The sequence below is a fragment of the Calidris pugnax genome, unplaced genomic scaffold, assembly GCF_001431845.1.
Source record: "Calidris pugnax isolate Ruff unplaced genomic scaffold, ASM143184v1 scaffold102, whole genome shotgun sequence".
Classification (NCBI taxonomy): Eukaryota; Metazoa; Chordata; class Aves; order Charadriiformes; family Scolopacidae; genus Calidris; species Calidris pugnax.
This window is the reverse complement of record NW_015090846.1, coordinates 4,636,019-4,649,332: the sequence shown is the minus strand read 5'-3', so window position 1 is coordinate 4,649,332 and position 13,314 is coordinate 4,636,019. Positions and strand designations below refer to the sequence as shown.

At 46.7% G+C, this 13,314-nt stretch overlaps 1 protein-coding gene across 1 annotated transcript; it reads right to left on the bottom strand.

Moving 5' to 3' along the window:
* Positions 1-20: 20 nt before the first annotated feature.
* Positions 21-12,975, bottom strand: GSN (gelsolin). Its single transcript, XM_014942866.1, has 17 exons — positions 12,791-12,975; positions 11,413-11,614; positions 10,319-10,473; positions 9,059-9,220; positions 8,687-8,836; positions 8,325-8,414; positions 7,401-7,533; positions 6,861-6,949; positions 6,223-6,438; positions 5,301-5,434; positions 4,452-4,542; positions 3,814-3,984; positions 2,746-2,920; positions 2,381-2,505; positions 1,804-1,881; positions 1,315-1,375; positions 21-414 (listed from the first exon to the last, which is right to left on the bottom strand). Exons 1-17 carry the CDS (start codon positions 12,923-12,925, stop codon positions 245-247), a joined length of 2,337 nt encoding a protein of 778 aa, XP_014798352.1. The 5' UTR covers positions 12,926-12,975; the 3' UTR covers positions 21-244.
* Between the last annotated feature and the right edge of the window lie 339 nt (positions 12,976-13,314).

Sequence of the window (13,314 nt, the reverse complement as noted above, 5' to 3'; positions counted from 1 at the left end):
GTAACAAACCCCACCATTTCTATTTTTCACCTATTCCATACAAGCTTTATTGTATTAAATATAATCAAAGCAAGGAGTAGGGTCAATGACTGGTCATGATTGATTGTTTTCGGTAATTATTGCACAGCTAATTGGCTATTAACATCATTGCCTTAGTAACATGCATCCTGCAAGAGGAAGTAGCTCGTGAAGGCATTGAAGGCACTAAACTTGCTCCATTTAAAAAAAAGAAAAACCTCATTCCTTAGACATCCACGTCTGCCATCGCTCGCTGCAGGGGATCCACAGCCCAGTAGTCGTCGTCCCAGCCCAGGAACCAGCCGGAGAAGGTGGGGGGCTCAAAGCCCTGTTTGACCACTGTGACCGGGGTTCTCTTGTCTCGGCTGGAGGGGTCGGTTTCAATGTACCGTTTGGCTGGAAACACACAAGTAGAAGGGAATCTCAGAGAGTCAGGGAGCAAGAGCTGAAACAGCCTCGTTGTAGCTAATTGGGTGTTAGAGAGATGATTGCAGATTGTTCATTTAAACAACCAACCAACTCGCAAAAGGGTTACAAAGATGATGAGGGGCCTGGAGCCCCTCTTTTACGAGGAAAGGCTGAGGGACTTGGGTCTTTTTAGTCTGGAGAAGAGAAGACTGAGGGGGATCTGATCAACACCTATAAATACTTCAAGGGTGGGTGTCAGGAGGATGGGGACAGTCTTTTTCCAGTGGTGCCCAGGGACAGGACAAGAGGAAATGGGCACAAACTTGAACATAAGAAGTTCCACCTAAACATGAGGAGGAACTTCTTTCCTGTGAGGGTGGCAGAGCCCTGGCAGAGGCTGCCCAGGGAGGTGGTGGAGTCTCCTTCTCTGGAGACATTTAAACCCCCCCCAGACACGTTCCTGTGGGACCTGCTCTGGGAGGCCTTGCTCTGGCAGGGGGTTGGACTGGGTGATCTCCAGAGGTCCCTTCCAACCCCATATCACCCTGTGACTCTGTAAAAGTTTTCACTCCCTGGTTTTAGCTACACCTGTCAGAAGGTGTTTGTAGAAAACTGACGTTAGGATTATAAGATGCTGTGACCCAGTGGGAGCCTCCACCCGAGGGGACTTTTCACTGCCAGGGGTTGAGTGCTGTGTGGGTGGATGGACACTACCCCCTGCACACTGACCTCGGGATCCTCCTTTCTTGAGAGATGTGATCTCTTTGGTCACAACACTGAGTTTTACGTTGTGCTTGAGGTATGTTTCTCAGTGTATTAAATTGCCTGCCTCACGATCAGATAGTGGGAAATAAGAAACTGGTAGCTCAGAGAGGAAAATGTCCTTACCAGATTTCAAAGCCTCGGTCTTTTCTTCTTCTTGGGCATCTTTCCCAATCCATACAAAGACCTAAAGATGAAAAACCCCATATGAATTATTTCAGTAACAATCAATCTCTTTATGAGAGAAAGGATCATGTAGACAGAGTCCCAGTGAACGGTGTGTGACACACACCAACACCGTACCTGGGCTTGTTGACCTATGGGACTAAAGCTATTGGTAAACAACGAGAAGCTTTTTGACTGTGTTTTGTCTACATGAACCAATTATACAGTAGCTTAACATCAGGAAAAACACAGATTTTTGAACATTTTTACAGAAAACATAAAAAATGCATCTCTAATTGCATTTTGGCTGATTTACGCACAGTGACGTTCACCTGAAGGAAAGGGCTCTCTAACACCACAGCTCCTCCAGCTGTTGTGATTTGGGTCTCAATCTACAGCCAGTTTGTGCCTGTTCTTTGCTCCTCTCGTCACGGGGCCGATGGGACGTACCTGATCCCATGTGTCAAGAAGCATCACATCATCTGTGGCAAGGTCATCCTGAGTCAGATCTCCAGGAACTTCTTCAATCTGGAAAATGGAAGGTTAAGATGAGCTCATGCTTCCAACGCCATTTCAGCTTTCCAGGAGAAACCCAGTTCATGCAGGTTCTGGTTTCACCTCTTGTTGGTGAGATGCATTAAGCCAGATCCTGGCATTGCATTTAAGTGTGTGACTCCATCTGTGTCACACGAGTGTTCTTACACCACAGAACACAAAATCAGTCTCTCTCGCTAGAGAAACTCTCTTTCACTCATACCCAGGACTTGTAACGCTGCCTCTTCCTAATTGAAAGATTCATGAGTTAAACTTTGAGGAGCCTGAACTCTAGTTGTTAACCAGGGGAGGGCCAGTTTGATGCTTCAGAAGATCGCTGGGCTGACACAACTGTCTCTGCAGAAGGATGGTGCCCACGCTCTCCTTCTGGAGAGGAGCTGTAGCAGCCTGGCTGGGGGCACAACGGGACCCAGTTTCTCCTGGCTTTGTCAGATGGATGTTGAATTAATTGACTGTCACCTTAGATACTCACAGTGAAGCGTCCGATCTTGTTGGAGCACGCGAAAAGACGAGGGGGATGAGCATCCATCTTCTTGTCCTTCAGCCGGGGAGAGGTACGGTAAGGAGCTTTGCCACCCAAAGCTGCCCAGAAATTATCTGAAAAAGACAAGGAGATGCTGGTGCTTCAGCTGTTCGTAGAAACCATGGCTTGGGTGGGACTTGAAGCACTCTTCTATGTCAGAAAGTCCCAAAGGCCTACAAACACGAGAGCACTGTTAAACAGAATAAAGCTACTGTGGCCTGTGTCCGTATTTCATTGTTCTGGGAAGCAAAAGAAAATATCCATGAAATAATTACTGGGAACACGCAGCTATACAGAAATTGTCTCAGACTCACCTGGCTCTCTGCCCTCAGAAACCTGGACTGGGCGAGCTCCCAGTATCTTCAGCAGCTCTTGTGCTCCCGATTTCTCGGCATCACTGGCTCCTTGGCCAACCCACAGGTAAGCAGCGGAGGGAGTTTTCAGGACAAAGGCATCGTTGGAGTTCAGCTGACTGGCAGCAGGATCCAGCTGAAAAAAAAGACCATTGCCCGTGTCAGGTGTAATCGTCCTTTACATAAAACCCATTATTTCAAAATAAAACTCAGTGCCTATCGTTGAACAAACTGCAAACAGGTATTCCCCGCAAGCACGCGAGGCTGTAAAACATTGTTTATTTGCCGGTATCTGAGTGATGATTTAGACTCTTTAGAGAAGAGTAAATAAATGTGTGTTCCTGTGTGCACATTCGACCTACGGCAAGAATGCCAGGATCTGTCCTTTTGCCAGGCTTTATGGCTGTGACAGGAGACGTAAGAAGTGGCTGGGGAGGCGGTGGTGGAGCAGTGTCCCTGCTGCTGAGGCTGAGCAATCACTCACGTGATCTCCTCTGTGTCAACAAGGACATGCCATCTTGAAGCCAGAAACTTGGGACTCTGCTGCAGACATGGAACAGTCCTCTTGCCTCACCCGTAGCTACCGACCAGGATTTTACTCTCTCTTTTTGTTGTTGCACTGGGGGTTTTCATGTGTGTGTTTTCTGTCAAAGGAACGGGGCTCAGCACCCATGTCCCAGCACAAGTTCTGTTTGCACAGGGGGTATTTAGCACGTTCTGTCTTCAGCACTGTTGTCACACAGGCTTAGAACAGGTTACAATGTCTGGATCTGAATGGTTTTCAACAGTTTGAAAAGTGTCATACTATGTGGGGTACAGCATCTAGTGAGGAGAAAATGGCTTAAATGCATTCATTTATGAACTAATTAGAAAATAAGGATTATCACTTCTTATCTGTGGAAAAATTGGAATCTTTTGATAGTTTGTAAAGTCTTCCAGCTGTGTTTCAGTTTACAGAAGAAAGCTCTGTTTGGCCTTTGTTCTGTCCCCCTGGCAGCCTGTGCACACAGGAATCTGACTCCCACTTACCTCCACCGCTCTGGTGGCTCCTGAGGAGCTGGACCGGACCTGGAAGAGCCGTGTGTCTGCGGGTGCTGTCTGCCCTCCTTCCCTGGAGGTTCCACCCTTGTAAATAATCAAGGGCTTTCCACCAAACATGCTCATCAGATGGGGAGGCTCTTTTCCTTGCACGACTCGTTTCTAGAGAAAAAGAAACTTACTGTCAGCTTTAAGCTACTGCTGAAAAAGTAACAAGGATGTGCTAGAAATGGCCTTTACGACCTTTACATTCCAGCTGGAATCTTCATCAAATACTGAGCTGGTCACAGGAGCTCAGCTATTACCTCCCACACAAAAACTGACCCGTGTTTAAACAGAGCTCTCAGAATTCCCATTCCATTTTAATCAAGGAGTGATCCACTGGCACAGGGGTAACAAATGAAAAACCCTCCTGTCTCCTACAGACCATTTGTAAAACTTTCTTGAGTAGTACAATACTCAAGCGTAGGTGAGGCCCGTGTCCTCCCCAACACCTACAGAGCTGGAGGCTGTCGCTGCACGAGGAGGTTTCTCACTACCAATCGTATCACAGAACAACACATCTATCTTATTTATTCCCACTGTGTTGGGGTTTTGAGGTTTTTTGTTTGGTTGTGTGTGGTTTTTACCTGCACAGGGCTGCCCCCCAGCTCCTCATCCAGCTGCACTGTGAGGAACGCAGAGGTTGCAATTTCATCCTGAGTAGAATCAGCCCCCTGCCTGAAAAACGAGGCAAAACCTGAGTTTATAAGGAAACCCTTTGTTACCAAACCTTTGCAGCGCTTCACTCAACATGAAAGAGAAATTAATTATCCTTTGCTGTAACTTGGTGATTACAGAGAGAGATGGGAACATTTTCTAGGTAATAAGCACAGATTCTTGAGTATCTTTATGCCTATCCCCCATTACCTTTCCAGCAGCCAGTTTCAAAACTTGCCTGTTGGTTGCTATAACCAGTAACTACACAGGCAGCCCCTGCACAGGCAGCACCAGCTGTGGTTTTGGTGAGAGACCTGTCCCTGCCCTCTCTGCTCACCCTGGGCTGAGCCTGCCCCCCGAAAAACTCCTCCGTACGGGCACAGGCTGGGAGCTCTAACAGTCACAAGCCACAGCCGAGGTGGATGAATATCAAATACCAGTTATGGTGGTCTCAAAAGATGTAAGAACTCTGCAAAAAGAGCTAGGGCTTGATCCAAAGAAGGGAGTAACTCATACTGGGGAAAAAAAAAATAATCCAAAAAAACAAAGAAAAAAAAAATACTAGCACAGTAATTCCCCCCATTGTCCTATTTCAAACAAAACATTCCAGACCTCTGGCAGGGTTTTGTTTGCAAGGGAAGGTTATCCAGGGTGACATTTTATCCCCCATGGATTCTCTGTGAGTGGGAACCAGCAGCGATCCATTTTTGGAAGGGTGGACTCTCAGCCCCACACTGCCCCAGTGTTTCCTGCCTCCCATCAGTGACATCCCATCTTACCAAGTGTAAATAATCTGTCCCTGCTTTCCCCCGTGCTGGTAATCGTAGAGGATAATGTAGCTGTCCCCGCCGTAGAACTGGCCGTACGTCGAAGGATTCACCGGCACTTTCTCTGAGCCTTCTATTCTCCAGATCTAGAAAAGGAGGGGAGCAGAAACAGCCCGAGTTGACAGGACAGCACAATAAGCACTTTTCTGGCGGAGCAGTTCCATTTTCTCCCCCAGTTCCCGTGGTCCCGCAGCCCCACCTGCTGGGGACGGGCCGCACCACCCCCGGCTGCGGGGGACATCAGCTCCTCCTCGGAGCTCCCAAACCTTCCTCGGAACCTCAGGACCCTCAGAATCACTAGATAAATCGTGGGTCAGCCCACAAGCACCACCAGCACTGATGCTCGTTTCATACCTGGACACAATCGTTTCAATTTCTGTCGGTCAAACACTCAGAAATAGAGCTTTTAGGCTTTATCGAGGACTTTTTCAAAAGTCTAATGTTGGCCAGGAGTTGTGTGAGCTTTGGGACAGCACTCAGCTCTTCAAAGCTCATCTCCACCACTGCTTCTACGCACAAACACATACATCCAGGTGTGAGACGGGGGCTGTGAGACAATCACCCATCACATGTGTGATGGCAACAGCGAGAATCACAGAGGAGGAGGAACAAGGCACAAGTCTGGGTCCACGCTGTTGGGTGAAGCATTGCCCCCAGGGGCATTTTTGGGTCAAATTAAGAGCTCGTCTATACCTACAGCAGGTTCTCAAGACCCTGCTGGTATTTCTGGTGTTAAAAATTACCTCAGCGTTTACAAAACTGAAGCATTGATGGCTCTCAGGCCTCCATTTGTCTCGCTGCTCTTGCAGGGATGGCATCAAGTAGCAAAAGAAAATTCTGGAAACCTCCCCAAAGGGATTGGGACCCTGCTCACCTGTTTCCTGCCAGAGCCATCATCCTCCATTCCGTGCTGGGCAGCCATGGCCTTGGAGGTGTGCAGGGTGGCGGCATCGAAAGGGACCTTCTCGATCTTGGCAACGTGACCAGAAATGTAAGCTTCTCCCAGCCCTTCCGTCTGGTCCCTGTCCCGCCAGTTCTTGAAGAATTGCTTAAACAGAGGTGTCTCACCGCTCTCCGGGAGGACTTGGATCTGAAAGAAATGCACCAGCCCATCAGAAGGAGCCTTGTCCTCTGTCCCACACAGCTCCAGCTCCGCCTGCTCCCTACTTCAGGTGAGCCCTGGTTTCCAGCTGACAGAGAACTGCTGGGACAGCAGGAAAAGCAGGTTTATCTCTGCCTCCTCTTTTTTACTCTTTGGAGAAGGTCATGGAAAAAGTGTAAAAAAGTATCTGAGAGGAAGAAATGTTAAATACTAGTTGTGTTGGGGTAAATGCTATTTTAAGGACAGTGTAATCCCAGGAGCAGCACTGCAGTATCTCCCTGCAGAAGAGCTGAGCACCCAAAGCAGGAGCTATTTGAAAGCCTGGCAGTAACACAAGCGTGGCCTGGAGTCCATGGTCTGTAACCCCAGTGGTGTTGGGGGGTGGCCACAGCTGGGCTGCACGTCCTCACCTGGGTATGTTTCGGATAACCCATCTTATCAATGAACTCAGAAGCTGTTTTCAGTGCTGCCTTCTTCTCTTCGGAGTTGGCACCCCTGCCTTTAATGAAAATAGAGAGAAAAGAGGTCAACTTTTATAAAGGTGAAGAACCTGTCCCAGGTACTTCTACCTTTTGCACCAGAAGAAGGGCCCAGCCTTCCTTTTCAATCTCTTTTATACCTTTTATGATGGCTGAGAGGGCACAACTGCCTCGCTACTTAGGATATTAAATTTATTTTTTCTTCCTCTTTCCTAGGAACCTCCCCCTTTAATTCTCTACACTAAGACCCTGTACCTCAGCACCTGATGTTTCAGAGGAGAGTGCTTTTCTGAGATTGCTACTGCTATCCCAACCTGCCCTGAAAAGCACCAACACCACCAAAAGTATGTTCCCCTGCCCAGCTTGAAAGAAACAAGAAAGAAAGAAACAAGCTTGAAAGAAACAAACAACTGGTAAGTGGCTGAAGTCCCTGTGCATGTGGAACCAGCTTCTCCTACACCCCGATGGTACCTTTCCAAACAAAGATCTTTCCATCTGTGCCATGGTCCAGGATGAAGCAGTCGTCTGTGCCCAGGGCTGCCTGGGAGAAGGGGTTCTCATCTGCCACCAGGGAGACTGCCATGTTCCCAGCCCCGTTGGAGACCTGTGACAACACAGCACAGAGATTAGATAAGGAACCCTCCCTCTGTCCCCCTCCAGCTTCGTGGCAACAGTCCAAAACTCAGGGAGTGGAAGGGAAATAAATTTGAATGCACTGGCTGCTTCAGAGACTATTGTTTTTCAAACAGGATACCTTTGACACAGCAACAATATGACAAAAACATAAGATTTACTCTCAAGATTTCAAGAACTTCTAGCAAAGCAGATACTGCTGGGACCAAAGAAAGATTGATCCAAAATGGTAAATATCTTTGGTGCACAAGCAACCAAGAAATATCTTCTAAAGCAAACCAGCTGCTCCAGAACTGGAGGGGTCAGTCTTGGTAACTGTGAATGGGCCTCCCTCTATCAAGTGGGTTCAATAGTCTGAGTTCCTGGACTTACTGTGTTGCCTTCCCAATCACTGCTCCATCATGCTCAATGCATGTAGAAAGAGGTAGATCCTGGTTCTTAGGCTTTCCTGTCAGCTTCCTAACACAATGCCTGATATCACAAAGCAAAACTCCCTTTTTTCCCCATTCATTATACCCTCAAAAATTCCTGGAAAGTCCCAGCTGTCTCACTACAGCCCATGGTGATAAAACCAGCAGAAAGCAGGTGACGTGCTGGTTAAGCAACCACGGTTTATACATGAAACTTCCTAAAAAGCTAATAGCAGAGTGAGGCAGAAGTAGTCCTCTGGTCAGCTCAGCTCCTCTCTGCTATTCCTGCTCCATCTAATTGTGCAAAGATGACTCCATTCTCCACACGGTGTCTGTCAGGGTTTCTCTTTACCTTGTAGAGCTTGGCCAGCCTCCGGTTGGCAGTGTCGGCTTTGACATCATCAGCAGTTCCTGGTGGCAAAGTAGGCTTTGGTCCCAGGACCTGGGAGAGAGAAGGGACATTACAAGCCATTCCAAGAGGATCTCTACTCCCCAGATACTCCAGCCACAAGAACAAGTAGAATTGAAACTTCTAGATCAACAACAGTGAAAATACACCCTGATGTCCCAGCGGTGCAGAGGACCGAGTCTGCGTTGAATGGAGTGTTTGTACCGCAAACACCTCACACCACCAAACCTGTCTACCCATCCCACCCACTCCCCCACGTACCACCCTGCCCTCTCCAGCACAGATAAAAGGACAAAGTGAACAACCTGAAGCATTTCCTCTCGCTCTGATCCTTCCTCTGAAACATAGACCTTGGCGCGACCGTTCCGCTCGTTGTCCCGGATCCCCTTGGCCAGCACCGTGGCCTTCAGCCGTTCTTGGCGGTTGCTGTTGGAGCCACACCACTGAAAGATGTTCTGGGGGGAAAGAGAAAGACCATGTAAGTATCAGAGCACAACCACCCCCTCTCCAGATGAGCTGGCAGCATGGCTGGGACTGAAAGATGTTAGACTGGCTGGACAGTGCTCCAGGATGCTCAACACTTGAGATAGCTTCAACAGAGTGGGGAAAAAAATCCTCACGTGAGCCAATCAGGTATCTCCTGCCCCTGAAAGTCCTGTCTTTTATGTGGTACTTACACTGCCAAGGTCAAGGATGAAGCAGTCGCCTGTGTTGAAGCTCTCCCAGGAGACAGGGACCTCCGTGGCCCGGACTGCCCTCCTGCCTTTCACCTGCAGAAGCCTCTGCACAGTTACTTCATTGGGCACCACGTGTCTGAAGCCAGACGCCACGCCACCAGCCTGGGGAAAAGGAAGAAACAACGATTCACCATTGTGCTGTTGCTTCAGAAAAAATTGAAAATCCTACAGATTTACTACCAGTGAGCAGTTTTTGTCTCTCCCAAGAAAGAAAGTGAGCAGTAGCTTGCAGAGAGAGCCAGTTTTCCCAGGCTGGGCTTTCCTACAGCATTTATCTATTGATACATCCCAGTTATTCATTCCCAAAGAGTCTAAGAGACACTGATGCAATGCAGTTGCAGATCTCCAAATTGGAAGAAGATCACAATAAGCTTAGGTATTAATAGGATCTAATAGGACTGGGGGAGTGAAGAGGGTATTTCCATGTGCATTGTATGCCAGAAATTATCCCAACCTCAGGATTCACCTTCTCTGCTGATAAAGAGATACTTGGAATTACTTATCAATGCAGACAACAGGATTCACGTCAGTTACCCTCAAAAAAAGCATAACCAAATTCAAGTGAATGAAATTAACAACAAATGAGTGGGAAATAAGCAAAGCAGAAAGACTAGGGAAGTCTTAGACATGAGGAAACATAAGCACTTGACTTTGATATCACTTTCCTTGTGCTATTGGATTCCTAAGAAACAGAGCTGTTCTTGGCTGTATGTTTTCCCTTCTCTTCCACTTTGCTGCAATGGCACAGAAGAGTAACTCCCACTACCATTCCTCTACGTGTGCTAAGGAGGTGGGGGCTGAACACGGAAAGAGACTGGGCAGGTCAAACTCTGTTATGTAAGCAGGGAGAAATTAAATCTACTGGGTAGGCGTTTCCATTAACTCAGATTGCTGTTTCTCAAATTCATTCCAGACGTCTTGGGACTGTTCTTTCCTCTGCTTCTCGAAGAAAAACAAACCCTCGATTCCTAAAGTTTCCTGGGGCTTTGCTTGTGTATTATGAATTCAGCCAAAGGTTTCCCACTGGGATCTGCTGTTCTCCACCCTGTCAGCTCCAACTCATTGAAAACATCTGGTTGAGAATGGTTGCAACTGGAAAAATGGCAATTCTTATCCTTCTGAGAATTGGGCAGTGGGCAGGATGCCATTTCTTGCAAACTTGATTCAGCCTGGCGAGATAAAGACCCAGTCATCACCTACCTTGTACTTGATGCCGGATTTGAAGTACCCCAGGAAAGTTGAGGACTCGTGGCCTTGCACCTCACGATGCTGAATGGCCTTTCCTTGAAGGTAGTCATCCATCTGGACAGTGAAGATGGCAGCTGCCCCACGCTCATCCTGAGAGCTTTCATCTCCTAAGAAATGAAAAGGCAACAACTTGGAGGGAATGCGAGGTTTCTGGCTCTACATTTAACTGTGCAAAAACACCAGGGAGAAAGCAGATTATTGGGAAGTTTAGCTTCCTGGAAGGTCTGCAGAATAACCATTTCCAAACTTTTCTAATCATGACTCCAAGCGGTATAAACTGTACATTTTTCTGGGAGGGTTACAATAGTATTGTAGCTGCTGCAGCCCCACTGCTTCCCAGTGTCTCTTTGACAGGTATCATTCGCTTTTTTTTTTGCCATTTCCCCCTGTCCTGGGAGGAAACTTGCTGTGGAGCAAACACAGATGAACCTGCAGGAAGAGGTTACCAGGCTTTACGAAGGCTGTGGGTACCACTGGGCAGCAGTTCCACAGCAGTTTGCCTCTCGGGAGCTCTTTGGTGTGGGAAACCTACTGGCAGATGGCAGAGAGGACAAGCCATCATACAAGCATTTACACAGCTTTAACTATGATGTTGTCTAAGAGTCTCGGGTTTTCAGGATGTGGAGAAAGCCTTGCCCTGTTACTCAGGGAATTTACTGCAGAAGGAATTCTGAGCTTCAGGGTGAAAAGCCCCACTCACTGAGTCAGGGAGATAACAACCAACCTCCATCCTATCAAAGAGAAACGATTTCAGCCACTCCTTTCATCTGAGATCTTGTCTTCCCTGTGAGCATCTGGAGAACATGGCCTTAGTCTGTCATGTTGATCAGAAAAAGCTATTTCTAGGTACAGAGATGGCTGCACTCACTTTTACAGAAACCCTTTCAAATATTTAAGGTGAGCAGCACCATATGCACCTGAAGCAGCCTTCTCACTGTCCTGTCTTTTTATTTCCTTGGGTAACATTTGGAGAAGGCTGGTGAAGTGAGAGGAACAGAGTTCACTTTGGGCTCCCAGTTCGGCAGGGGCACTCCCACTGGACTTACCCAACCAGAAATGCAAGTCATACTGGAGGTTCCCACTCCGCTGCCGGATGGTGTTCAGCACCAGATAGGAATCTCCTGTGAAGAAGTCTCCATACAGATTTTTTGGCACGGGTACCAAATCAAATTTCTCGATCCTCCAAATCTGCAGGCCAGGTTCCTTCCCAGCCTTGGCAAACTCGGCGTGTTCCACCATGCTGACAGGCTAGGGGTGAACAGAGAGTGTTGTTCAACAGGCACAGCACGAGGAAGCTCATGTTTAAATTACATTGCTTCTGATCTCCTAACTATTGTTCCAGGCAACAAATGGAAATTTCCTTTTTTTCCTCTTGCACTGAATTCTGAACAAAAAAAAGGGGGGAAGGTGAATCCCTCTCAATTGGCCACTATTAATTTTAATTTCCAATCAACTTTCCTTTCTGGCTAATTCCTGACTCTCTTTTCTGATTTTTCTCTACTCCTCTTGATTTTACTCTGCATATTTTCTTTACTAATTTACAGCTTTTCAATGTGGTACATAAGTGCAAGATCAGTCCCCATGCTGACATTCTATAAATGCTGCATGATATTCAAGATTGTACAAAATAAACCCATGTTAACTATACACGTTGTACATCTGCATAAACTTATAGTTTTCCTAAAACCTGTGTGATCTTATCCAGAATGTTGTGAATCTCAAAGAGTTAGATAATGAACAGGTTTGTTACATCTCTTCTGTTCTGCCACATCAGTACTTCTGTGTAACTGCTCCCTGATAGGAATTACCCTGATACACACAACGTCCTCTCCTAAATACCTGGCAATTTTGGTCTAATATGTTTACTGTCGTACTAATGCAACCTATTAACAATATGCAATCCATTCCTTTATCAAACATAATGAACACTTTTCTATAACTATATTATAAAATAGTTCACTTTGGTAATACTGAAAGGAAATAAAACATTTATATCACGTCGGCAAAGGAAGTTTGTCCGTATATTACAGCATGCCTTTGAGTGGGATCAGATAACAGAGGAGAAAAAATTAAAAGGTTATTTTAAAAGCATCCAGGATTTTGACAAAGAAGATAGTTCACAGTAGCTGATGGACAAAAGTACAATACGCTCAGCTTTCAAGGCAGAAATGAAGAATGTTACAAACTAGAAAGCAAAATAGCAAGTAGCTACCAAGGTGATTCCTGAGCCGAAATCAGGTATCAAACAAAGATGGAAAACAATGAACTTTATCGGCATGATTCCACTCAGCCTGAACTCCTTTCCCCCAAACTCCCGCTATAAAATTGGACAGACTCCTCACAAAGAGCTAAAAGAGCGTGACTCTTATAAGTAATTGAAAAACAAAAGTTTTTCAATGTTTAATTGTTACGTTAATCACTTACCACAGCTGAAAGCACAACAGCTGCTGTAACAACATATCCAAGCCCTGCAAGAGACATGGAGCTAACACAGTTCAGCTTCAGAGCCATCGTGCAAAAAATGGTGAGAAAAATATAATTGAAGTCCTGTTTGCCCATTTCTAAGAGCAAATGGGCTTCTCCCTTCTCCTGCAGAAGCTGCAGGGAGTCCCAGCTCCCTCCTCCTCTCGCTGCTGGTGAAGATGCAGCGCAGAAGCCAATCTTTTATCAGGCACAAACACACCCACCCCCTCCGCAATACAGGGGCGTAACGTGTTTGTGCAAACAGTCTTTGCTGGAAGGCTCCGAGACTCCTTCAACCATCTACAGACACTTAATCCCAGCAGGCAATAACTCAAAACAATGTGCTATCCATTACAGCCAGCGATTGCGTTCAGACAAGCCAAGTATCTAGTCATAAGGCCAATGAGAGAGGAAGAAATTAAGAGACATCAGCGACAGAGGCAACGTTTTGTCAGTTTTCCTGTGAATAAATGGAAAGTTGATGA

Excerpts from the sequence above, each read along its gene's own strand:
- GSN (XM_014942866.1), bottom strand. The coding sequence starts at position 12,925 with ATGGGCAAACAGGACTTCAATTATATTTTTCTCACCATTTTTTGCACG. Across the intron at positions 9,221-10,318 it reads AATCCGGCATCAAGTACAAG|GCTGGTGGCGTGGCGTCTGG; the intron begins GTAGGTGATGAC and ends CCTTTTCCCCAG. Across the intron at positions 2,506-2,745 it reads TTCTGAGGGCAGAGAGCCAG|ATAATTTCTGGGCAGCTTTG; the intron begins GTGAGTCTGAGA and ends TGTCTTTTTCAG.